Source organism: Poecilia formosa, unplaced genomic scaffold (assembly GCF_000485575.1).
Source record: "Poecilia formosa unplaced genomic scaffold, Poecilia_formosa-5.1.2 Scaffold67, whole genome shotgun sequence".
NCBI classification, from domain to species: domain Eukaryota; kingdom Metazoa; phylum Chordata; class Actinopteri; order Cyprinodontiformes; family Poeciliidae; genus Poecilia; species Poecilia formosa.
The window spans coordinates 1,179,139-1,204,266 of record NW_006800006.1 but is presented as its reverse complement, the minus strand read 5'-3'; the positions used below and the strand labels follow the sequence as shown (position 1 = coordinate 1,204,266).

At 39.4% G+C, this 25,128-nt stretch overlaps 3 protein-coding genes across 6 annotated transcripts; 1 reads left to right on the top strand and 2 right to left on the bottom strand.

The window, feature by feature from the left end:
- The first annotated feature begins 374 nt into the window (after window positions 1-374).
- mier1b (mesoderm induction early response 1b, transcriptional regulator) lies at window positions 375-8,370 on the top strand. Of its 3 annotated transcripts, none has more exons than XM_007554904.2 (13): window positions 375-456; window positions 2,959-2,983; window positions 3,192-3,340; window positions 4,045-4,227; window positions 4,775-4,904; window positions 4,985-5,052; window positions 5,190-5,262; window positions 5,373-5,524; window positions 6,067-6,148; window positions 6,492-6,586; window positions 6,862-6,908; window positions 7,237-7,412; window positions 7,662-8,370. In XM_007554904.2, exons 1-13 carry the CDS (start codon window positions 448-450, stop codon window positions 7,982-7,984), a joined length of 1,512 nt encoding a protein of 503 aa, XP_007554966.1. In that variant the 5' UTR covers window positions 375-447; the 3' UTR covers window positions 7,985-8,370. The 3 variants fall into 3 exon arrangements, with proteins under 3 accessions (XP_007554966.1, XP_007554962.1, XP_007554961.1); XM_007554900.2 differs by having other exon boundaries at window positions 6,781-6,908; window positions 7,237-7,364; XM_007554899.2 differs by having other exon boundaries at window positions 6,781-6,908.
- On the bottom strand, window positions 8,268-14,453 carry LOC103139999 (UDP-N-acetylglucosamine/UDP-glucose/GDP-mannose transporter). The gene is made up of 13 exons (XM_007554898.2): window positions 14,192-14,453; window positions 13,425-13,458; window positions 13,258-13,344; window positions 13,122-13,189; window positions 12,971-13,042; window positions 12,824-12,892; window positions 12,640-12,742; window positions 12,473-12,565; window positions 11,129-11,196; window positions 10,958-11,036; window positions 10,796-10,878; window positions 10,568-10,620; window positions 8,268-9,512 (listed from the first exon to the last, which is right to left on the bottom strand). Exons 1-13 carry the CDS (start codon window positions 14,389-14,391, stop codon window positions 9,502-9,504), a joined length of 1,020 nt encoding a protein of 339 aa, XP_007554960.1. The 5' UTR covers window positions 14,392-14,453; the 3' UTR covers window positions 8,268-9,501.
- Window positions 14,454-15,280: 827 nt separating this feature from the next.
- Window positions 15,281-24,335, bottom strand: LOC103139997 (plasminogen activator inhibitor 1 RNA-binding protein). 2 transcript variants are annotated; one of them, XM_007554897.2, is made up of 9 exons: window positions 23,941-24,335; window positions 23,271-23,451; window positions 22,138-22,278; window positions 20,340-20,408; window positions 20,016-20,090; window positions 19,729-19,906; window positions 18,477-18,542; window positions 18,184-18,369; window positions 15,281-17,042 (listed from the first exon to the last, which is right to left on the bottom strand). In XM_007554897.2, the coding sequence occupies exons 1-9, from the start codon at window positions 24,194-24,196 to the stop codon at window positions 16,983-16,985; spliced, it is 1,212 nt and encodes a 403-aa protein (XP_007554959.1). In that variant the 5' UTR covers window positions 24,197-24,335; the 3' UTR covers window positions 15,281-16,982. The 2 variants fall into 2 exon arrangements, with proteins under 2 accessions (XP_007554959.1, XP_007554958.1); XM_007554896.2 differs by having other exon boundaries at window positions 18,184-18,372; window positions 23,941-24,332.
- Between the last annotated feature and the right edge of the window lie 793 nt (window positions 24,336-25,128).

The window sequence follows — 25,128 nt, the reverse complement described above, 5'->3', positions numbered from 1 at the left end:
GTTTTTTTATGTAATTATCATTTTATCATGCCCAGCAGTAGTGGCCACTTATCTCAGATTACCTGATCTACGTGCATGTGAGCACGTACTCTACTAGACACATTTACTTGTCAGATGAGCGCGTGCTGGTGGTCACTGAGCGTTGTAACGCTATTACATAGCTCTCTGCACTGGTTTACCTGCATATGAAAAGTTATATTTTAACAACTTTATGATGAAGCCAGTATCCTTAAATTCGTATTATTAACAATTGCTGGGACAAAGGATTATAAAAATTGATATAGTTGTGGGTAGGGTTGCCTCCAAAAACAATCAAAACAAAGACCGTTCTGCCTTTTTACTTCTTTTATTGTGGTTCTCGATGTTGGGGGGGTAGAGGCAAGTGGGCGGAGCTCCGGATCCGGGTACTAACGGTGACCTCTGACGTCACCCAGCAGGATCGCAAATATGGCGGAGGTAAGAAAGTGAAATAAATAGTCAGAAAAAAATGTCTTTCATATTACGTGATAGTTTGTTTTACTGAATGTGCAGATAGTCTTTGTGTTTTAACAGTTTTAAACACAACTAAGCAGCAGCTCACTGGCTTGCTCGATAGCAGTTATTTATTTGAGTCCAGAATGTTGTATAAACTTCGGATTTAGCTAGCATTAGCTGCGCTAGCCCCGACGGACTGTAAGGTAGCTGCGGTGTTTGTTACTTCGCGGTTTGGTCAGGATATTTATCCTCGCGTGAACAGCTGTTAACTGGACATTTGCCTATGTTTTACACTTATTTGTGCGCTCGAGTTCATTCTTATTCGCTGGCTGTGAATAGCAAGCTAAATTTGGGCGCCTTAGCGGATTTCTGTGAAGGAAAAATAATTAGCTTACAACTTGTATTGAAGTTAGCGAGTTGAGAAAATGAACTCAGTAAAGTGGCGTCCTGTCAGAGCAAACTGTGGTTTAATGTGGAATATAAACGCCATTGCAGTTGTGATATTCAGTCTATAGTGACATATGTTGGGTAGCACTACATTTTCCTCGCAGGAAACGGTCGCAGTAGCCTTTGTTTCGTATCTCATTGAGTCGCAGTGAGCTTTTAGGGTTTAGCGTCAGGCGCGCTTTTTTCGGAGTCCGGGGACCTCCCACTGCCAGAGTAGCCTCTGTATGTTTTGCCTATTACAGTTTTCCAGGGGGGTTATTTGGATAATTTAAAACACATTGCTGTAATTTGAGGTCTCTTTTTGGCTTTGTTTATCGGCTGACTAAAGCGTTGGCTTGTTCCGCAGACACAGCTCTCAAAAACAACGATATTCGACTAATTGTTTAAAGACTTATAAACTTTGTATAGACTCTGCTTAAAACCAGAGATTCGTTGAATTACGTGCCACAACCTCACCTCATCTAAATGTTTTACTGATACATGACCAAAATTGCTGTAGTCTACATTACTTTAAAACTACTTAACAAACAGTATTGCTCTTAAAAAGACTCAGTAAATCATAAACTTTAACTTAACTTCAAATACTAATGGACAAGGAACAACATTGGAGCTTCTTATAATACAGAAGACAATATTAAATTTAGGACGAATTCTACGTAAAGTACTATTATTGCTATGATATAATAGTCATATTTAATAAATCAGAATATGCAGAAGCCCACAATTGAAATAGACTAAAATGAACTACAGCATATTTCCTTTGCTCTTTTAAAAGATTGCTTAGATCACCTTTTTTTCAGTCCACAAAGTATAGAAGTGCAGCATCTCACAAGATGTATATATAATTTTTTCTACCATTAAAAATATGGATTTATTTTTTCACATAGTGTTATTATGAAAACCATTGACGAGGCTAAAAAAAAAAAAAAAACTAAGAACAATCTTTATAAAACACCACAGTATATTAGCACTATTTCAAACTGTTTTATGTAGTAATTTGTTTTTCCAGCCAACTTCACATAAAATAAATATTTAGTATTTTCTAAAGTGCAATTTTATTGCACTTTGTATAATGTTGTCCTGTAGCCTTTTTAGTAGTAAATATGTTTTATTTTTAGGACATCATTTTTTATGGGTTTATTACCAAAAGGTCTATGATGAATTTCACAATGCTTCTTTTTGAATTGTTTTTACGGCCAACGCAAAAAATACCACAAGTTATAGCAATTAAAAATTTCAGTTATTTCCCTAAACCGAAATACACAACACCTTTTTTTTAACCTATTATTTGATAAAAGAACACTGATTTGCTGTTATATTTTTAAGTCACTTATGTATTTATTGTGGCTGTACATGCTCTCACATGAACCTTGCTCCTTTTCCAGGTAGCAGCCTAAATGAACATATGACAGGTAGAAAATACATTTTCCCTCCCTGAGTAGCAGCCTGCACAGGGATCAGTAGTTCATTAACCACTTAAGCCTTCTTAATACAATTAAATAATTCCGTTCCCTTTTTAAATAAGAAATTAAAAGTTTATGTAGGTATTTTTGTACAGTTTTGGCCTAATAAATTACTGCTTTCAGGTTGTTGTTCTTTCAGTAAATGGCCTTTTTTGAAACAGTGCACTCCAGTTAACAATTAATCAATTACTAAATTGATTAATCACAACCAATACAGTGAATCTTTTCAGCTCTATTTTCAATGCATTGAAATTCTGCTTTCCAGTTCTTCAATTAGTGAACACAACATATTTAGATTTTAAATTTAAAAAAATGCAGAATGTGGCAGTTTTTTATTTATTTATTTTTTATCCAATTCATCGTCAGGGTTATCCATAATAATCCATTACTGAAATTGTCATGATGACTGTTGTTGGATGTATTGCTTATTTCTATTGCTGTGTGTTTTTGAAAATTGAGATACAAAGTTGTTCTGCATGTGTTTTTTTGTGTTTAACTCCCAATCCTGCAGATTTTTGGATGTATTTCTTGTTTTTGTCCTCCTAACTTTTTGCCCCGCCTTTCCGTTTTTCAGCCCTCCCTCGGGAATTCGAGCCCAGGTAGCTTATCTTTTCTTTCTCTGTTTTGCCTTTAGTGAATAGCAACATTTAAAACCTGTTCCTTGAAATAGCTACAATTTATATTGATACACATAAGTATATTTTACCTGTTATTATTTCCAATTTGATGTGCTGTACTACACTTAAAGATTTGTGTGAGGAGAACTAGCTTCAGTGTGACATTGTCTACGACCTTGGACATTTGCAGGAGGCTCAGCAGGTTCTGACGACCACGATTTCGATCCGTCAGCCGACATGCTTGTTCATGACTTTGACGATGAGCGAACCCTAGAGGAGGAGGAAATGCTGGAGGCAACAGACGAGACCAACTCCAACGAGATCGAAGACCTGGCACGGGTTGGTGTGAAGCTCGGCTCTCATCTTTCTTAGTTATCATTACCGTAAAAATATAAAAAACAAATGCTGTATTTATTCATTTATTTAACCAAAATTTAACCAGGTGAGTTATTAAGACCAGAATAATATTCACAATAATGTCACATATTAAGTTAGCCGTGTATGATTAGTTTCATCTTTGACATTAATCCTAAACAAAAAAACAAAACAAAACAAAAAAAATATATATATAAATATATAAATAATATTATAATTATAAATACATTACTGCTTTTGTATTTTTACATTTTGGTTTATATGGCCTGCATGACACTACTGTTATGTTTTAATAATTTTATTGAACTATTAATTTTAATAATTTATTGTTATTATCATTAATACTTTTTAAACTATTAAATTTAATTTAACTTTGGGATCAGTAAAGTATTTTTGAATTGGATTGAATTCATCATTTAATGCTAATATATAGAAGACCACACACTGTGTTACTGACAGTACAAAATGTTGAATATTTGGGTGAAAATAGTTAAATTGTTGTTTAAAGTACCTTTTACACACTATTTCTGTATAATATTTTGGTGCCTCCTTAAACTGAGAATGAACTATAAATATATCTGTGCCAACATTTGAACTTTTATATCAACATAGGTCTTTTTAAAACTCATACGTATTATTATTAATATCTTATTTTATTTTCTTTATAGGAGGGGGAGATGCCCATTCATGAGCTACTGAGTCTTTATGGTTATGCGAGCAGATCACCTGCAGAGGAAGAGGAGGAGGAAGATGAGGAACCAGAGGAAGAGGATGAGGAGGAAGAGGATGAAGAAGAGGACCTTGATCCTGATGAAAGCAGCAGAAGCACTGGAGAGCTGAAGAAAACGGAGGTAATTGTTGAAGCCACTGACTCTTTATTTTTAAGCTGTATCTGAAAAACGACTGTTTTCAAAATGAACTGTCTGACACTTTTATAGTCTGAACTATTTTAAAGTGTTGAAATTCCTTGCTATGGAAGGAAGGAGTCCAAGTTAGCTGTTTTCATTATTAGTTAGTTGTATCTCTGTTATTCCAATTTGTTAAATGCATAAATATTAAAAACATTTGCGTCTTTAAGTTTATACATACACCACTAAGCAGTGTGTTCTTTGGTCTACAATTGCAATAGGGACTGTTGAACTGTTTGCATGAAGAAATGAATCAAGAATTATTGTGTACTGCTTCACAATTATGTGTTATGTAACACAACTGGTGTTCTGAAGCAGCCCTTTTTTTATTAAAAAAAGATAATATTGTCACATTTGTTATCTCAATAAATACTATAAAATATTGTTATAAAAGTTTAAGTCCATGTTATCCATCCCTTGGGTTAGGTACATGTAATTTGTTGCAGAAAGTTTTCAGTTTAATTCCATGTTGCTCTTTCTTTTTTTTTAGGGTGAAGATTTTAAGACTTCATCAGAACAAGGCAGCGATTCTCAGACCACTTCTGACGGTCGCACGCGCTCAGTCCGCTCACTCGGAACGGCAGAACTCATTCGCCCTCAGAAACTCAAGTACTTTGAAAGTACGAGCCGTTCCGCCTTCCTGTTTTCTGTGACATTATCTGGTTATGTTTGAATTTAAAAGCATCATGGCGTCTCTTAGGTAGTCATGACGTAGAAGAGGAGTCAGAAGAAGACGAGGACTATGTTCCCTCTGAAGACTGGAAGAAGGTAGGCGAGCCTTTTTACGTTACTTCCATGGTCTGGTGTACATCTATGTTACACCAGAACAAGAAAGACTTGAAACTTATCACTTTAGATTTGAAGAATCACTATTAACTTTCAAAACAATGTTTTTGTACCAACAGGAGATAATGGTGGGTTCTATGTATCAGGCTGAGACTCCTGTTGGTTTGTGTAAATATAAAGAAAACGAGAAAGGTAAGCTGAGCGGTTGAGTCAAACTATAAAACTTTAGCCTTAACTGAACTTCCTGTAGATATAAAGTCGATCGTCTAATCTTTTTTTATCGATTCCAACCTGCCGTGCAGTTTATGAAAATGACGACCAATTGTTGTGGAACCCTGACTGCGTTCCCGAGGGGAAAGTTGTCGAGTTCTTGACTGAAGCATCGAGGCGAACTGGAGAGGAGAAAGGAGTGGACGCAATCCCAGAGGGTTCTCACATCAAAGACAATGAACAGGTGAAGCCAACAGAGCTGCAGCTTCATAGACACCCGTCAGCCGTAACATTAGCATTAGCAGGGATCAGGAGCTTGGTTTCCATTACAAATGTGCACAAAACTTTTTTGATATTTTGGTTAATGTCAAAAAAAAAAAAAAAAATCAGAGTTGCTGTGTTTTCATTCAACAAGAAATTCAATCAAAATCACATGTAAATATGTTGGTTCACACGATGTGCTGCGGAATTTGGTGTGTTTTGATTAAGTTAAAACAAAAATAATAATAATAATAAAGGCGACGTAAACATGAACTCTGATAGATAATCCATAGTGTTTATTTTGTGATCATTATCGCTGCGGTAGATTAGCTACTGTTGTAAATAATCACAAAATAAACATCAAACCTAAAAAAAGCATGTGTGAAATTACCAGATGTAAACAATAATAGTTTATATGGTCAATGGAAACACAGCTACTGTTACTCCCTTCGCCTGATTGGTTTAAATCACAGACTGACTATTTCTTTAACGTGATTGATTTGAATTTCATTCTGTTTCCTGTAGGCTTTGTATGAACTGGTGAAATGTGACTTTGACACAGAGGAAGCTCTAAGAAGACTGAGGTTTAATGTAAAAGCAGCTCGAGGTGAGCCACTTCTTTATGGATTTATATTTAGTTTTATAGGCCAGGCCACCGCTGGCAGTTTGCTTTTTCAGCAGATTGCCAATTTTGAGTCTGTATACTCCAGTTAACGATTATTACACTAGCTGCTGAGGAGCTCAATAACCGATTAATTGCGATTAATCTGGAATCCTCCACGCCTCTTACATTGCTCAGCTGAATGCTGCTGGTGGAAAGCCACGCCCCTTTGGCTCTTCAATCTCAACAGCATGCTGGGAAAGCTCACTTGACTTTTTGTTGTCTGATTCCAAAACACTTTGGGATAAACGCTCCTTTTCAGATGTAACACTCAGACTCTCTTTAACAGAGGAGATATCAGTTTGGACTGAAGAGGAATGTAGAAACTTTGAACAAGGACTACGAGCTTATGGGAAAGACTTTCATTTAATACAGGCCAATAAGGTGAGATATGTCTTCTAATCAAGCATTCATTTTTTTTTTTTTTTTTTTTTTTTTTAACAACTGTAGTTTTTTTGTAAACAGTTCAAATTTTCCTCTATGTAGATATATTTTCTAATTCATTATGTCTTGTGTTTTATTTGTACCTCTTTGGACGATTATAATAATAATTATTTCTACTGATTGAAATCTTTCAGGTGAGAACTAGGTCTGTAGGAGAATGTGTGGCCTTTTATTACATGTGGAAGAAGTCTGAGCGTTATGATTTCTTTGCACAGCAAACCAGACTAGGAAAAAGGAAATACAACCTTCACCCTGGTGTCACGTAAGTCTGCTTTCAGAGGGACCGTTCAAACGCAAATATCTACTAAAAATGTTTGATTTTTTGATTCAGAGATTTTGCTTTTGGTATTTAAAATGAAATTTTACGGTTTTAAATGTAAATGTTTAAATGTTCCACATCTGTTGGGATATGCTACATTAAAATTTGTGGTTTTAGTGCAAGAAAATATGATGAACATTTAAATGTTCATCATATTTTCATCATGTGAGATAAAAATGTCTTAAAATAAGTCTTAGTGTATGTAGTTTCATATGGAACCTCTCTGCAGTCAGTCAGGTGTGTGTAAGGATCATGTGCTGGTGTGTTTCAGGGACTATATGGACAGATTATTGGATGAGACAGAGAGCGTGACGTCCAGCAGGGCGGCGTCACCTCCTCCCACCACGTCCAGCAGCAGTGCCAGCCACTCTGAGAGGGAAGACAGCAGCAGTCAGAACGGTGAGGAAAAACCACGGCTTTCAGACCCAAACCAAGCGAAGAGTTTCAGTAAGTTACAGTTTGACCGATAATTTTTAAAAGTTCATTTATATATCATTCTTTTTCATTCCGAACAATATTATCCACACTGAGAAGTCAGACTCCTTTAAAGAAGGGCAAAATCAATCTTAAGTTCTAAGTGGTTAATTTTAATTTAACCACATTTTTAAAAAAAATATTTTAACAAGAAATTACCAAATATAGTTCAGATTGTTGGGGAAAAAGAAAAACTAATTTCTTCTTCTTCTTCTATTATAGGTGTCGTGGGTCATCCGGTGGACCCATCCCAGTTGCCCGACTCGGCCCAAGTAAAGGTCGAGGGTGTCCAGTCCAACGGCCCGTCTCACCCTGAAGCCGAGCCCCTCCTCTCAGTTCCAGACAACAACTCCAATGGCTGCGGCCAAGTCAGTGCGCCCAACCACGACAGAAACGGCTCTTTAGAGCTCCTACTGGACCACAAACCGGCGGCAGCGGCGGCGGCAGCAGCCGTGGCACAGGACAGACCGGCCAAAAGATGCAGGACTGAAGCAGAGCCTCTGAGCCAGAGCGAGGCCGATCCATCCAGAACACACGAAGACTAAAGGCTGTCAGGACTGCCGTTGTTCGCTAAATAGCACACCGTTTTTTGGGTGATGTTTTTCTCTTTTTTCCCCCTCAGTTTCTCCATAAATAGCCAGTTTAGTGGAGCAGAGGTTGAGGACGATGAAACTCTGTTGAGCTGTGAGCACAGAATCTCTTAAAAGACTCACTTTAGGAAGGCCAAAGGTTGATGAAAAGCTCGTCTGCTCCACCACATCCCAAAAGACACGTTTTGCTCATCTTCTCCACTCTCATTTTGGAGACTGTCAAAATTTTGCCAAGATTTTTTTCTATTTGTACTTAAATAAAACAAATCATCTGTGATATTTTTCTACGCAAGAGATATTTATATTTTCTAACCAAAAATAAAAAGCTCTAATGATATGGGTTCTTGGTGTTCAAGCCATTCGTTTGTTGTTGAGGATTTGATGAAATGACTAATTACAAGAGAAGCTGGTGCTGTCTCCAGCTGGCTGTTGTTGCACTTTGATTGTAAGTTTCTCCTGTTTGAGGAGCGACCTCCCTCAACCCCCCCAGCAGAAACCTGTTTGCTTTGCCACATCTGTTTGAGTCTGCTGAATAAACCCATGGGTCTGTCCCCCTACAGGTTTGTTTGTGAAAAGCAGCTGACATCAGTGATGTCCTGTATTATCATGTAGATCTGCTTTTTTTTTTTATTCAGTCTGCTTTGCTTAACACTTTGTTTTTACTAGACAGAAAGTTTGTGACCTCTCTTGTAAAGTTTGTATAGATTTCTTACCTTTAATAAGCAGTTGGTGCATATTTTTCTCCTTTCAAGTGTTTGTTGCGTTTCTTTGGTCTTCCTTGTACACTGCGCTTTTTTTTCTTGCTGACAAACTGCTAATTATTTTCTGATGGATGTAATAAAAAAAATCAGCCATTTCCTTTTCCCTTTAGGGTATGAAAGTTTGTGGTTATCACCTTTTTGGAATAAGCCCTCCCTCAGTAGAGCTACGAGTCAGAATTTGAGATCATTTTCTAATCGGGTTTTTGCTAATCATTAACCTGCTGATATAGATTTGAGCAGAGTCCAGGTTTTTTTAGAGCTTTTATTTGTGAAAATACAAAAACCTTTAGTCTTCAATCAGCAACAGCACCCACACTGAAGAGTGTTGAGTGGAATATCTTAGCGCATGTATGATGTCATTCACCAATCACAGAAACGTCTGTGTCTCCAATCACTGAAAAATATTAATTTATTAGTTTCCAGTTTCAATATGTACATTTAAATGGCTTATTAAATCAAGTGACCACATCCTTTAAAAAACAAAATGATTCTAATTATAAAAACACATTTTTTACAATTGCATATAAAAATGTATGGGATGTATCACTAAACACTCCTTACTCCATAAAGGTAAAACCTTAAAGTTTAAACAGATCATACAGCATATCTTTAAAACATTAAGCCCACTGGTTGGATTTTTTCTCCTTAAGGTTTGCAGGCATCAGCAGGTGATCATCATTTTTCAACTTCACTCTGTTTGGACTCCAGGATTTATGCCTTTTCTGTTCAAAATGATGAAAAAAGCTTGAGGTTAGAGAGAGACGCTTAAAACAAAGAACCCTTTCATAATGGAGTAAGAGGCCAGAACAACTTTTAAAAAAAGCAGAATTGGTGAGATCTCTAGTAGGCGATAGAGTGTAATAAGCTAGGAATGGGTTAAAGCAGTGCTAAAGCCTTCACATCCCTTGAACTTTATCACATTCTGTTCCAGAACACAATGTGTCTTATTGAGATTTTGTCTGACAGGAACATTCCCAACCAGCTTTAACCAGCTTCCCTGTCCAGGCTGTTAGTGAAGCTGGTTAAAGCTTCCCTGATAGGGGTGTTGTTACCACTACCTAATTTCACAGTGCGTGCACTGGTCATTATACGCAGGCCAAAAAAGTTTGATAATAGTCTCATAATGAGACCATAATTTTGAGGCTACATATTGGATTGAATTGCTCTTTCCCAGCTAGATCAGCAGCTGGGAAAGCTCCAGTGTAGACAGCGTAGGGAAGATCATGATCAAAGCATTGTAATACAGCAGCCCATATTTTCCAAGCTCCTATAAGGACAAGAGTCACATTTCTTTCACCAGAAAACTTGCAGAAAGGTAAGAAGTAGGCAGAGACAGCAGAATACAGCATAATACAACAGGTATAGAAAACCTGTTGAAGAGGGGGGAGAGGGAGGAAATGAGGGCAGGGGATGGAGGGGATATGGGGGGGAATGAAGGTAAGTAATTGAGGGTAAAGGGGTAAGGGAGGACATGAAGGTAAGAGGGAGTAAGGGAGGAAATCAGGGTAAGAGGGGTCAGGGAGGGTAAGGAAGGAAATGAGTGTGGGGAGGGGATGATGGCCTAAAATTATAGAAATCGGGGCCAATATACACCCCTAGTTTGTATAGTTTAAGTTTAAAGCTATAATAAGTTTGGAAGCTGTAATCATAAAGACATAGTCTTGGTCTTAATACAACGTGAACCACCAGGGGGGTTGGTAGGGAGGGAAGCACCTAAGAATAAAACAAGAGATTTTCCGGCAGGATTATGACTAAAGGTATTTCAAACCTTACTTACTGCTTTGCTGCTGTGTGAAAGTGATATAGGAATACACCAGGCTCCCAGCAATGCTGTTGGAAACGAAGAACAAAATGCGATCCAAGTGTTAGATTCACTGACGATATGTGAGAATCACACAGCATTTCTTGCTCGTCTCTGGCAGCTCCGTTTTAATTCTCTTCCGACTGTGTCCTCAAGCTGCTTCTGCAGACCAACCCAAACAACTAAATCCGTTCGGGTGATTACCTGATGTTCAGCCCTAGGAAGTTCAGCCAGGTGAATATGTAGTCTCCACCAAACACCATCCCGATGTATGTGACCAGGATATTCTGGGGGTAAAAGTGCAAGAAGTGCTTAACGTATAGGCCGGCTCTTCCCAGAGAGCGTTGGCAAAGAGAAGTGACTTACCTTGATGCAGCCTATGATGGAGGTGGTGAGCGCCGAGTTGAGCTGTGTGCACAGCATGATGGAGTACATTAAAACAAAGCTGCATTAACACACAGAGGAAGGAGAAGCAAGACTTAGCAGAACATGGTGTCAGTTGAAGAACACCGTCAAGAGTTTGTGGAGCTACATTACCCCATGACACAGGAGAGGACAAACTGCACTACAAACAGCTGATCAGCCCAGCCTTTGTAATCCAGTCCCTGTTCACAAACACACAGTCACAGGGGCATAAATGCTTCGGCAAACTTTACAGTCACCCTGAGTATTCATTTAATCTGTATTCTGAACTTTTGATGATTTATTTGAGCGTTCTTTTTCCAGAGTCGCTGCATCACACATCTGCAGTGACACGATGAACCAGAAATGGGTGCACATGTTTATCGAATTTATTGATATCCTCCATAACGGAAAGACTCAAAATTTCATATACACGCTCAAATCTGTGTTCCATAACATAGTAATAACGGGGGGTACTACTGTGTTGTTGCTGTAAGACAAAGAACTTCAGGAATTCTTTTTGGGCCATTTCTAATCAGGCTCGCATCTTTTAGTTGCTTTTGGGGTAATATGTTGTCCCTCGCTGAGCGGCCTTTGACCATGTGCTGGTACATTTGTAGATGATGACACTCCAAATACTGCTGTGGCTGCCATGGAGGAAAACTTGCTAGCATCCATTCGGATTGTGGAATTTGTCAGGAGACATGTAGGAAATTGGTCCTACATTGGTCTTAACTGTCTGTGGTCATTGTGCATGACGTCTGCCCGGCTCACTGAATGTGCACAGTACGCCTGAGTGTGTGGTGGCCTTTGGTATGAGAAAATCTATAAATTCAAACTATTCATTCTTTTACAAATACTTAATCCTTCCATGCAAAGTGGTCACCACAGTGGACAGCTTTCTAAAAGCCATTATCTTGAGCTTTTCTTGTAGATTTTTTTGTTATAAAAGCACAGAGACCACTGAAGTGGACACTAATGCATGATAAAATACACTATCAACTACTGGCCATCAGCAGTAAATGCCAGAAATTATTTTTGTTAAATCCAATATGGCCGACAGACGAAAAAAAGGCTTCCCACCGGCCCGGTTCCTTCTTTTTCTTTTGGCGGCTTTTTGCGGTTAAAAAAATATATTATGACCCCTAAAGAACAATACTACTGATGTATTTTTCAAATAACAACTTTGTATTTGAAGAAAATTACAATTGATCGCCTAAAAAACAATTTAAATTTTATTTTTACAAAATGCTTTTGTCTACTATTTTTTATGCCTTAAGAAAATAAAAGAAAATTTTGGAAAAAAAAAGCCCAACATAAAGGATCATAATTCATGCATGAAAGGGTTAAAGTTGGTCGGTCTATAAATATTCCACGCTGGAAATAGGTTCGTTTGTAAAATGGTTCAAATAAATCATGAAAAGCCTCAGATAAAAACCTCTCTCATCCATTGTGAGTGTATATTGCAAGAACACCTACCATCTGCAAGTCTCCAGAGTAATACGCATATGCCAGTGTAGGGAAGATCATGATCAAAGCATTGTAATACAGCAGCCCATATTTTCCAAGCTCCTATAAGGACAACAGAGCCACGTTTCTTTCACTGTCCTCATCACCCAGGCTGCAGATCTGCTGCTGCTGCTCACCTTCGATTCCAGTTTCTGCTTTACAAACGCCCCACTAGCTGCTGTCAGGATGTTGTTCAGCATTATGAAAATGTATCCTTCAAGATCGAAAGCTAAGTCGGCGCTACGGCAAACACAGAGTGAGATATGTGCTCGTGCACAGGGCGTGAAAACATGCAGTTTGGGTTGCAAGGAGTCGTCTTACCTCGCAGCAATAAAAGCACCGAATATCATGGTGAACACGGTCATCTTTATGGAAGCGGAGAAGGTCTTCCTGCGAGGGATTAGAATGCATCTTTAACAGGAAATGTTCTGGGAACATGTGCAGACGGAATGCAGAGGTTTGACTTACTTCAGCAGGAATCCCTCAAACACCATGGTGAGAAAAATACTGAACCTCCTCAGAACCGTGAACATGGGCAAGCTAAGATGGTGGGAACAAGCAACAGTGTCACATTTAAAGACAAGCCTGGGCTTTATATGATGGAGTGTAAGGGACTCACTTGAGTCGTTGCGTCCCAAAGAGGCCCGAGATCTGATTCCCAACGTACAGCAGAGGCAGAGGGAACATCTGGGACGACACACATCACGTCTAATTAGTGATCCTGGGAATGTTCTTGGAGGATATAACCTTCTCACCTTGCCCAGTATAGTCACGTCCAGATCTGGGAATGTGATGACACCCAGCATCTTCGCGGTCCTCAGGACCACGATTGTGGCCAGCATCTGCAGCGATCAGAGCAGGAAGTTACAGCAGAGGCAGAGGCGATGACATCACATGGGCAGGAATTAGCTCAAGAGCTTACCTGACCAATCCCAACACATGTTGACGATGGAAAGCTGGAAAACACAAACGGGCTCAGTGACACCAACACTCCCGCCGACATTTACTAGAGTAGCTTCAGAGTTGTGGATGAACCTTTACACGAAGAGCTAAGATTCACAGTATCTCTCAAAAACATTCATACTATTCATTTTTGGCCATGTTACAACCAAAAGCTTTTGACTAGTTTATTGGAATTTTGTGCCGATGATGTGGAAAAAAAAGACACAATTTATAATTTTCTTCCCACTTCATAATTTTGTGCTACTTGTGATGGTTTTATGACATCAAATTCTGATAAAAATCCATGGTTTTCAATTATCATAATGTCATTTTTGTTTGTTTAAAACAACAAAAAAAAGCTTTATCAGGAGGGCCATAATTTGGATAAGCTAACAGGTGACATTTTAAAAATAAAAGTAGAAAAACGTAAAAATAAAACACATTACAAATATTTGCACTGAAACAATATGCATATGGTTATCAGCTATAGTACAGGTGATTTAAAGTTGCAGGGCTAAACATCAGATGACAACTCTTTGAAACTAGTTAAGGTATGCTACTTTGTGAAGCTGGTATTTTCAGTGGACATTTTTTTGAGTAAAAAGGAAACTCTGGTAGAGTAACTACTGCTTATATTGGTTAGGAAGTACATTTTCTTGTTTCCGCCTTTCTTACTCAGTCCAGTATTAGTAATGAATCCGCCGCGCTCGCGCCTACATTGTGCTTCTCTGAACTTTGCACTTTTACCTGTAGTTGGTGAGGACGCTTTTGTTGACGACAACGATTAGAAACGAGCTGACCCCATAAAATGCCGCGGCAAACAGTTTCGCGAACACTGTGGGGGTGTCTCCAGAGGCTTCCCTCTGGACTCCAGAGGGTGAGGATGCTCCCGCAGCTGGCGGGCTGCCGCGGCCGCGCTCGTTTCGGCGTCTGTGGAGCTCAGCCATCGTCTACGTAACGACCGTAGAGGTAAATCAAAGCGGAAGCCTTCCCACAGTTCTCCCGGACATGCGCATAACAGCCAAGGGGGGATAATATGAGAAAAGTTGACTGAGCGGTAATACTGGCTGTAATATCGACTGTCAAATCCACTGCCATGGTTCTTAAACTGTGGTGCAAGTACTTCCAGTGGCACTTTAGTCATAATTAGGATAAATATCATTTAGATAAACACAAATTTTGATGTAGAAAATATATAATGCATAAATACACTGCTTTCCTTTGATTTTGAGATTCTGTTTGATGAGAAACCGACTCAGACCTCAGACTTTTAATTTTCACAATGTCTAACTTGTAGTAAAAAAGGAAATCTGAAAATTAAGATGATTCCAATATAAAAACCATTTTTTTATTTTTTGTCATATGATATAACGACATTCAAGTCATTGTGGTATCAGTTTAATATCTACATCCAGATGGTGTTCCTGGACATTAAACATAAGAGGTTTATATTTGTAGATTCAAGTCAATTAAAGAAGTTCTTTACTTTTTTTCATAAATTAGGACTTCCAGCCAAACCAAAATAACTACAAGCAACCTCATTATTGTAGCCTTATAATCTCCATTACAGTAAAGAAAATTAGCTTTAAAAAGTTACAGAAACATTAAAATGCCAAGATTATATGTAGCTAAAAATTGCCCTCAAAGTGGAATTTGAGGACAATTTTTAGCTACATATAATTTTGTATTCCTTTCATGTAAAAACAGAGCAGAATATTTTACAACTGTAACATGGAAAAATATATCCATAGACTACTTCTGCTACTCCTTGCAGCAGAAGTAAGTCAGGAATACAGCAGTGACTCAAACCAACCCAAAAACCAAGAAGCGGACCAGTCACACCTCTAGAGCACTTTATTAGAACAGGGATGTTTATAGAGAAAGTTTCATAGTCATGTGGCTCAAACAGTCGAACGAGAAATCTGCTCCAGCCGTCTGTATCTGCGCAACACCAGTGAGCCTTTATAGAGCACAAAATGTAAAGCTTTAGCTTCCCTCCGTGTTTCCAACGCCTTCCATCTCTCCTGCGCTTACCTCCAACCTAATTTTAAGTATGCTGATTTTAGTTAACCCTCCCGCGGTCTTAGCATAACGCTCTGGAAGTGCACGGCAGATGTCACGGTTGGGGAGGCTGGGAGAAAAAAAAAAAAAGCTCGCTGACAACACCGACACAGGCGGCTGAAAGCACCATTAGCTTACATTACATTCTGTGGCCCGATGATTGTTCCACAATGACGGCTGACGTTTCTTGAACACAACGCAACGATGAGTCCGCACTTGACTAAAAAGAAAAAAAACAAAAAAAACAAGAGGACTTTCAATTGCAAAAAAATAAAACTTCAAAGGACAGTTGGTGATTAAAAAAAACAAAAAAAGTGCTTCGAGCTCTGAAGATATGTCCGTGGTCCGTCTACGTCTTAACAATCACTTCTCGCTATTTCAGGCGAGAACTTCCCGTCTTTCTGTAAAAGAATGGCAAAGTTCAGAGCAGAGGAATACTTCAAATTCTACGTAAATAGCTGTCAAAACTCACACATTCGGTCTCACGCTCAGCTATACTCTCACACACACACACCCCCACACACCCACACACACACACACACTTCAAAATAAACAAAAACATTTGCTTAGTGGTCCTGAAGGTACAAATTTGTACAGTCTGTATGACCTAGGAGGACCAGCCTTAAAATACATTGGGCCCTGAAAACACAGGTAGCACATCTGGATCAGGGGATACAAACATTACTAACCACTGGTCCACTATTAAAAAGAAGAAGAAGAAAAGAGGCGTCGACCTTCACTGCACAAGAAGCAGAAAAATACCAAGCTGTTGCATGAAGTCACTTTGCTGGTTCCCCCATCTTGGATTCGTGCCTGGCGAGGCGATGGGTAGTCAGGAGGCCACTATTTACACTTTAAAACCTAAGTTAAGCTGTACTTCAGACGTCTAGCACACGTTTCTTATGTAGTGTAGCACTACCACATCAGTGTGTATTACTGGGGGTTCAGAGGGGAACGCCAGTAGAAAGTCTTTTCTACAGATGACCTAATACTGTGGTCATCTGGTGGGGAGGCAAAAAGAAAAAAAAAAACAAACAAACAAAAAAAAAGCTTTTGAAAGGAAAACAATGTTCACACTTCAACCAAACTGCAGAATTGAAATCCAGGAATTCAAGCAGCACAAAAATATTAATGAAGTATGCATGATCTCTGGAGAGGGGGAAGGGGGGGATGAAAACATCCCTGCTTTCATGTTCCTAAATACAAAACTTCAGTGTAACAAGAGGTCCTTTTTCCATCTGTTTGGTTGTTGTTTTTTTTGTCTTTTCTTTAAAACCAATAAAACTCGAGTCCTCTGGTGTTGAGTGGTATGGGATGACAGTCTGCCTTTTTTTTTATTTTATTTTTTTTTTCACTGTTGGGTTTTTTCTTTTTTTTTTCCTTATATATTTGAAGATGTGGTAAGCATGCAAGCCTCGTAGAAGAGGGGCCCCCGGAAGGGCAGATGGGTGGGCTGGTGGAGGAAAAGACGGCGTCTTCAGGCCAGGGCCGGGAAGGCCTCGGGATCGTCCACGTTGGGGACCGACACTCCGCTGGCCTGGAGGGACAAACACACAACGCAACATTTACGCTTCAAAAAATAAAAAAGTTTCAGAATGTAACTGTTGGTGAATAATCTTTGGCTGCAGGACAAAGCTTGAACTGTTTCCCTGGAGTTTGGAGTGACTTTACACAAGTTATAAAGTGTAATCGCTGCATTTAAGATTGGCAAGTGAAAGTTAAGGTACAAATTATCGAACATCTCCTGCACATCTCTATACTCCACCTGCCATTTTGGCCGATAATGATTTGTTTTTGCCTGAAAAGTCCCTAAATATAGCAATAAAGTTGGTAAAAGTGGAGTGAATATTTTTAATCACCCAAAGTCAAAGAAATGAAGGTCAAATTATCAGTGCAACCCTACTGAAAACTGTAGTGTACATTTAGATTCAGGCAAAACTTTATAGAATCACCTCATGACAATTCTAACATAAAAATCACTTTCGGATGCAAATATTGGCTTTAAGACACAACAGGAAGGTTTAAAGTGAAATCAAAATTCAGCTAGAAAACCCGAATGTCAGGACCTGACCGCAACATTCTGATCAGCTGATCAGTCCTTGTTCGGGATTGGCATTTATCATATCGTTTATCATTTATCATTAGTTTCTTATCATGAGAAGAATTTTGATTCATCGTTGCAACTATAAATTCCAGTCGATGATGTTTAACCCCTCCAGAACTGTCTGTGTTGTGGGGATTGTCAGTTTTACTTTTTTCTTCACCGTTTTTTTTTTCCTTTTAAAAAATAAATAAACATCAATAAATAAAAAAATAAATTAATAAAGATTAAATGCAGTTACTGTGTGCAGTTTAGTGATGCAAATCACATTTCTCTGTGTGACTGGGGTCCCATATATTTGTATCTGTATTCAGTCACAGCCAAACCTACAGTTAACTAAAAATTGTTTTTCTTTAAATCTCACTTTGTAAAAACTAAACACATGTGAACTGACTGCGTTCCAAAGCCAGTTTCTGCTGACCTTTCACTGACCCCGCTGGCCTGAGGTCAGCCAGCCAGTTCTGAATGGCCGAACTGCTTTGTTGTTTCCACAGCGGCTTTTCCACCTCACCGCTCTTATTTTGTGCTCATGTTTTTATTTTTCGTTTTGTTTTTTAGCGGTGGCTTTTGTCGTTACCTTTTCGGAGCGTCCTCCCCCACGTGCCGTCCGGCTGCCTCCCCCGCCGCGGCCCCCTCTGCCTCCACGGGCGCCGCCACGCCCGCGCCCGGGGCGCCCCAGGTCTCCGAAGTTGATCTCCAGCTGGGATGTGATGTCGTTGGCTGGTTTGCGGAAATGGTGGTCAGAGGACTCGTCAGCGGCGCCCTGCTGGTAGAATTGTAGTGTACGATGATCAAAAAGGTGTTTTAATAACCGTTTTTTTTCCTAATAAGTCACTGATAAATGTTTTCAGTGTATGTGTGGCCGATTACCTTGTTGAAAAGAGCATGAGGTTCTGCTTCTGTTTCCGACGCATCGATCAAAGCACCAACAGGCCTCTGGAAAAGACGACAAAAATAAATGTTGACCTATTTTTTCTACCTTATAAACAAAACACATGAAAAAAAAAAGTCTAAGGAGGAAAACTTGATGGTTTGTTGGACTATTGGAGTTATTCATGATGTCATCTCAGACATCATGATTAACTCATGTTATTCATGTTATAAAAATGTAAGTTATTATAAGATGTAATAATAACTCATGTACTGAGTTATTACATGAGTTATAACTCATCTCAGTACAAAGCTAAGGGAAAACCAACTGTTGGTTTGAGTAGCAACAACAGGAGAAACTAATGTTTTTTTTTTTTTTGCTTTCCTGTGTTGTCGCAAGGTCAGAAATATCACAGAAGTAAAGTCACTCAATTTATCACTAGATTTATCGTCACTCAATAACTCGGACAATTACAGGACTCTATTTTTTTAAAGTCTTCTAATGTCGAAAAAAAATACAATTTGCAATTGTGGTGTTTACATTAAATAAGAGGTGCAATTAAAATCACACTTGAATAAGTTTGTTCATATAAGTCGTCAAAAATCAGGGCAGTGACGGATGTAAACAGCTACATGAAATATATTCATATATGGCGCTAAAGCTCATCATCTATCAGCCAATCAGAGGAGAGGTCGGCGTCTTATCAGTTGGAGCAGCTAACTATGCGTCTGCGATTTTGCAGAAGAGAAACAGATTCAGCACTTTTGAAAGACAGAACTTTTTACGATCTTTGTGATGCTGTGACAATGCTGGTGCTGTCAGAAAAAACAATCCATCATCCTCCTACTGCTTCCTGCGTCTTCGTCATTTTCGCCAGTAGTAAAATCCGGCTATTGATCATGTGACTCACGTGATATGAAAAAAAAAAGGTGTTTTCGTTGCAGTTTAGAAAAATACATCTGCATCAACATGGCTGAAAAACCACCTCCATCTAGCACAGAAGCTTTTTATCAAAAATCATGTTTTTTTTCCCCCCCGAAATTGGCGTTTCCATTAAGCAAATTTATTTTCATGATTTCAATTAGCACAACTTTACAGTTAACAGAAACGCAGACCGTGTTTTGCTTTTCAGACCTTTGGAGAGGTAGATAAGATCTTTTTCACATGAAAGTATCAACCGATTACTTAAAATAGAGGAAATCGATCAGAGCCCTTTGGGAACAAACCGTCTTGGACAGAACGCTGGCTTACGTCTTCGCTCTTGGACTTGTGCAGCACGTATCCCTTCTTCCACTGGCTGTCGGCTCCCTCGTTGGGCTTGCGGATGTTGAACTCCACCTTGGTGCGCTCCTTGTCCTGCATGGCCTTCCACTCGTCCAGCGTCATCTCTTTGGGGCCTTCCTGTTTCACCTCTTCCACCTCGTTCTCTCTAGAATAAAAAAATAAAAACAGCTGTGTGGGAACTCAGTCCTCACCCTGCTTCATCTACGTCCTAAGAGAACATGGTGTTAGAGGGTTCTGCGCTCTGCGACTCTTACTTGTTCTCGGAGCCGGCGGGTGCGTTTTCCTCTCCCTCCGGAGTCGGCTCTGGGGCGGCGGTCTGTTCGGCCTCACTGAAAGCAAAGCACTTTGTCAACTCTCCCAGCGCGCTTTGCTCTAAACACAATCCCAAAATATTAAAAAGCTAAAACTGCTCCATGTTCGACCTCCTCCATCCCTCCCTGTGTGCGGCATCAAAACCGCCACTTGTGTGTTTGTTCCAAAAATAGAAGCGCTTCGTTGGCGACGGCACCAAGCGAAGCAGCGAGCAAAGTGATTCAGTGTCCCCGTTTGTTTAGAAAATAAATAAATAAATAACTCACCTCACTTCATCCTTCACCGTGCCCCAGTTGTGCGAGCCGGAGCCGCCGCGCTTCTCCTCAGTTTTTGAACTGGGTAAGAAAAAGGAAAAAAGGAGCATTTCTTTAAAGGAGGAAGTCAAATAAGCCTGGAAAGTAAGGAGATGAAAATTCTGAGCTTCTAAGTTTATTTTCAGAAAAATATGTTTTCCCAAGTTAAAAAAAAATCACTTTCTGTACCATTTGACATTTTGAGAGCAAAATCTTCACAGAGTTTTGATTTTATCATAAAATAATCCAAAAGTGAAGCCGGATGTGAGTATGTTAGGTGGTAAAGGGCTGTTCCACAGCTTTTTTGGGGAATATGAACCAAATTCAACTATTTTCCAAACACATTCTCAAATCATGACAGATTCTTTAAGCCTCAATTTGTGGACTTTCATATATTTTCACTGTTTCTAAAAACAGATTTTCTGTCCATTCTTTGCAGTCTGAACCGCCTTTGATCAGGTTATGGTTAAGAACCACAGGTCCAGCTTAAGAACTCTGATCTGAAGAGGGCCTGAGGTCATAAATGAGAGAAGAAAAGCACTAGAAAAAGGTCCTTTCATTTTAAATGAGTGCCAGTTCTACTAGTAAAACACAAACCTGATTGCTTAAATGTTACGTTTAAGCAAAAACCAGTAATAATAGTTCCTTTTTACAACTTTTATCTTTGGAAGCAAACACTTTTCCATGCTTCATTTTCCTTTTCTGCGCTCATCCACGCCTGAGAATTTAGAAAATATCCCAATTCTGACGTCGTTATGGACACTGCACTGTAAAACATGCAGTAGATCTACAAGATCACACACACTATGAAAAACTGCTTCATGTAACCTCAGAGACTTTTTTTTCTTCTTTTAGTGAAAGTATCATGTTTTAACTCACACAGAACACACCCACGTAAAAACTCTTCGGTGCGGAAGTGGTTACTGAAAGAGTTAAAGGTATTTTTTGTAACAAAGACACTGCTGTTTGCAGATACCTATGTTAACTGTGTTAACCACAAGTGTAACCGTTTAAATTGTCCCCTCAGTCATCCTGTTGCTTTAGTTTAAAACAATTAACTCCAACACATGACATCACCTGTCTTCCTCATAGGGGTGGGTGTTTATTGTATTATTTATTGTGATAAATTTCTTACAAGAGTTTTGATTCGTTGCTGTCACAACCAGCTGTAAGCATTAATGACGCTCAACTCTCCCCAAAAATGTCCTTTTTGTTGAGATTGTTAGTTTATTATTTTTCTCCCGTTTTTCATCAATATTAATCAATAAACATCAATAATTTAAAAAAAAAATTTAATGCAGTTACTTTGTGCATTTTAATGATACAAGTCACATTTCTTTATGCCATCTGGAAACTATTCTGATAATTCAAACTTTCAGTGCATATTGCCCACCCCTAGTTCCTAATGCAAATAGTAGCCACTGCTCATGACTGGAAAACTAGTAAAAATATAATTAAATGCTGATTTCATATAGAGCTCCTTAAACTAAATCTGAAATCGGTAAAATTGGTGTTTGACACGCAGAAATCTGCAGATGCATCTCCATGTAAATATTTTACCTAAAGCAGAATAAATTCATTTTGTCTGACAAGATAAAAATATTTACCACTTGATGAAGAAAATCAGGCATACATTTTCCACTTAATTTGAAAGCAACACTCTCTCTCTCTCTCTCTCAAACAAACATTAAACAACAAGCATCTGTTGACTCAGATTAGCACATTTCATCTTACTTGCCAGTCACTTTTTACAGTGCAACGCTTCACTCACGATTTGTCGTTGGTGCTGTGTCTGTCGAATTCCCGTTTCCCACGTGAGTCGAAGCCCTCGCCGCGGCCCATGCCGCGTCCTCGTCCGCCTCGCCCCCCCCGGCCGCCGCCGCGCCCCCTGGGAGGCCTGTCTCCAGAAGGCCTGATGGGACAATCGCAAAAAAACAAACAAACAAAAAAACAGAATACAGTTTCTATTTTTATTTTGTCTCTTAAAGCGAGAGGATTTCACATTTGAAGTATTAAACATTCAGCATATATATTATTCTCCTTTTAGCACTCTGGTAAAAGGAGAATAATAAACCAGTTTTGTCTTTTTAACTTCTAATTGGTTAAAGGCTTATTAATAGTTAATATTTAACTTGAGGCCACACCCTAATGGTTAAATATTAACTGTTAGTTTGTTGTAGTTTCTACTGAGAGTTGCTGCAAAATTAATTTCCCCTTTGGCATACATTACTGTTTAAACTTTAATAACATAAAGTTACCTCATTTTTAAAGTGCAATCAGTAATACTTTTATAACAAATTTATATCAGTAATGATTTCTTGGTTAATGTCAAGTTGTCATAACAAAGACATTTTGAATAATGTCAACTTTGTATTAAAAGTGTCATAATTTACCGAATGACGCTTTATGACAACAGTCATAAATATTCATGAAGGCTTATTCATGTTCATGACAGGTGTTATGTCATGTTAATGACAGTGTCATGTCAGTCTTATTCACCCCCCTTCAAATAAAGTGTTACCCAAATTTGTAATTGAGTACAGTTATGACTGTTTTTAAAAACCAGCACTGTTTTTCTGCATCGCATCGGAATGGGCCGATACTAAACCTCAGATATTGGTATCGGAAGTGGAAATAGTGGATCGGTGCTGCCATTATCTGAATCTAATCAATGTGGCTTTCCTTAAATCAAGAGTTTTATGCGACTCCTCCAAACCTGGACATGCAGAGCAAATGTTATGTCACATTGGTTTTAATTTACATCACATGACGATAATAAGCCTTTACATCTTCATAAAAACCTCTGTAGCTTATTTTTATGTTTCTCTCCTAACTGGAAAAACCAGCTGAACCAAACTGATTCCCAGTAACACAGCACTCCCCCCATGCAGATCAGCGTCTCACTTGTCTACGGGGAAGTCTGCGCCTCCCTCCGGCTTGTCCTCGGCGGGCTTCTCGAAGCGCCGCTCCCGGGGAGGTCTCCGGTCCGGCCTCTTATCCGCGGGTCGACCTTCGCCCTGCCCGCCCTGATGCTGGGATCCGGACTGACCCTGCTGGTCCGGTCTTCTGCCCACCCGCCTGATTCCTGTAAGAGATCAAACGCTGTAAGCACTGATGTAATTATTGTAGATTGTCAAAGTTTTTTTGGGTAGATAACACAAAGTTTGAAGAGCTCCGCTCCGGACTAGAAGCGGGAGCTCTTTTTGCAGCAGGTGTGTATCTTTCACATTTGCTTTGCAAAGCCTGCAGCAGCGGCGCGTGCAGAAGCATCACCCAGCTCACCGTAACCCAACACTGCACCTTCCACTCGGATGCTAGAGGGAAGCTTTATCTGCGACACACACAGCCAGGCTGCTCCGGACTTCAAAGCTGGCTTTACCTCTACATTTAAACCCACCATTCCTCAGACAGGCGCGTGAGGCTCCCCTGGCAGCCGCCTGTCCTCTAATAACAACAGCCCAGGGTCCATGTTGACCTCCCAGCAGCAGCTAATGTAGCTAAGCGGAGCCGCACATGACAGTTGGAAATGAGACTAAAAATAAACCTTAAAGCAACCACGGCAGCCACATTTTACCTTCTTTCTTCAGAGGAACCGGCGCCTGAGACTCCTCCTTTTTGTCTAGCAGAGGATTTTTCCTGTCCTTCTGGGACTCCTTCTTCGGCTGCTTGGCGGCTTGAGCCGCGGTTTTCGTGGACCCAGCGGCGGCCCCCTCCTTCTTCTTGTTTTCCGCTGCTTTCAGGACCTCGAACGGGTCGGATTCGTCGTCCAATAGCTGGTCGAACCTGTTGGTTACGACGCAGCCGAAGCCTTCTTGCAAGTGTCCGGGCATGATGGCGCCCCTTCGACGGGATTCACCTCCGATTCTACGAGGCTTGATGCGACCGAATCGCTGGATGCTGCCACAAGATGGCTGAGAGAGCTGCCCCCTTCTCTTCCGGTGCGAGCATCATCCGGGACACCGAGCAGCGCGCGCCACTCTGAGCACGCGGTGGAAGCCGTGTGTTTGTTTACAATCGTGACGAAGTTAATTCCCTCTCCAAAAAAGTCCCAGTTTTAGTTACGCTTAGCAGGTTATCGTTAAGATGAGCGGTGCTAGATGTAGGTAATAATTTCTACCACCATAAACATACAGATTTACAGATTCCATTTAGATTATTGGAATCATTGTCTAGGAAAATAACAAATATAACAAAAAAGTGTTTTATTAATATAAATAAATATGTTTCTTTGTTGATGCACATTATAAGAATAATCCGGAAGTATTACTTCAGCGCCTGCAGAAACGAGCCAAAAATACGGGTGCAGTGCGTCCCGTCGTCACGAGCTAAGGGTCAATAGTTCAACTAATGATTTAGTTGGATTAAAGTGTCTTAACTGTAAAGTGAATTTCATTTTGTCAAACTTTGAAAGAAGTGGTCTGTTTAGATACTAGTGTTAACGGTTCACGATAACACACTAGTGCTGAACCTATGAGTAATTATTATTTTAAGACCTTGACCTTATCAGGCAGCTGTCATAAATAACTGAGACTGAACTCTTTAGCTATAACATGTTTTTCTGTCAAGAAATGGTGCACCTATCAATCTAAATTACTAGTTTTATTAATAACTACCATATGCAGTTATAATAATTTTTCATGGCCAAAGTTAAACCTAGTACATGTTTGGCTTAAGAGGTCTACTTTCCAACAATTCAATCAAATACGCCCCTAAAGTCATAATTTTTAACTTGCGTTTTCCTAAATATTTCAAATAAAAATTA

What these genes read in the sequence shown, in the direction of transcription:
- mier1b (XM_007554899.2), top strand. An exon ending in ATATAAAGAAAACGAGAAAG is followed by an intron (nt 5,263 to 5,372) that starts GTAAGCTGAGCG and finishes CCTGCCGTGCAG; the next exon opens with TTTATGAAAATGACGACCAA. An exon ending in AACCTTCACCCTGGTGTCAC is followed by an intron (nt 6,909 to 7,236) that starts GTAAGTCTGCTT and finishes GGTGTGTTTCAG; the next exon opens with GGACTATATGGACAGATTAT.
- LOC103139999 (XM_007554898.2), bottom strand. Translation starts at nt 14,391, where the DNA reads ATGGCTGAGCTCCACAGACGCCGAAACGAGCGCGGCCGCGGCAGCCCG. An exon ending in ACGTGACTATACTGGGCAAG is followed by an intron (nt 13,190 to 13,257) that starts GTGAGAAGGTTA and finishes GTGTCGTCCCAG; the next exon opens with ATGTTCCCTCTGCCTCTGCT. An exon ending in AGCAGAAACTGGAATCGAAG is followed by an intron (nt 12,566 to 12,639) that starts GTGAGCAGCAGC and finishes TTGTCCTTATAG; the next exon opens with GAGCTTGGAAAATATGGGCT.
- LOC103139997 (XM_007554896.2), bottom strand. Translation starts at nt 24,196, where the DNA reads ATGCCCGGACACTTGCAAGAAGGCTTCGGCTGCGTCGTAACCAACAGG. An exon ending in GGTTCCTCTGAAGAAAGAAG is followed by an intron (nt 23,452 to 23,940) that starts GTAAAATGTGGC and finishes GATCTCTTACAG; the next exon opens with GAATCAGGCGGGTGGGCAGA. An exon ending in GCAGACTTCCCCGTAGACAA is followed by an intron (nt 22,279 to 23,270) that starts GTGAGACGCTGA and finishes TTGTCCCATCAG; the next exon opens with GCCTTCTGGAGACAGGCCTC.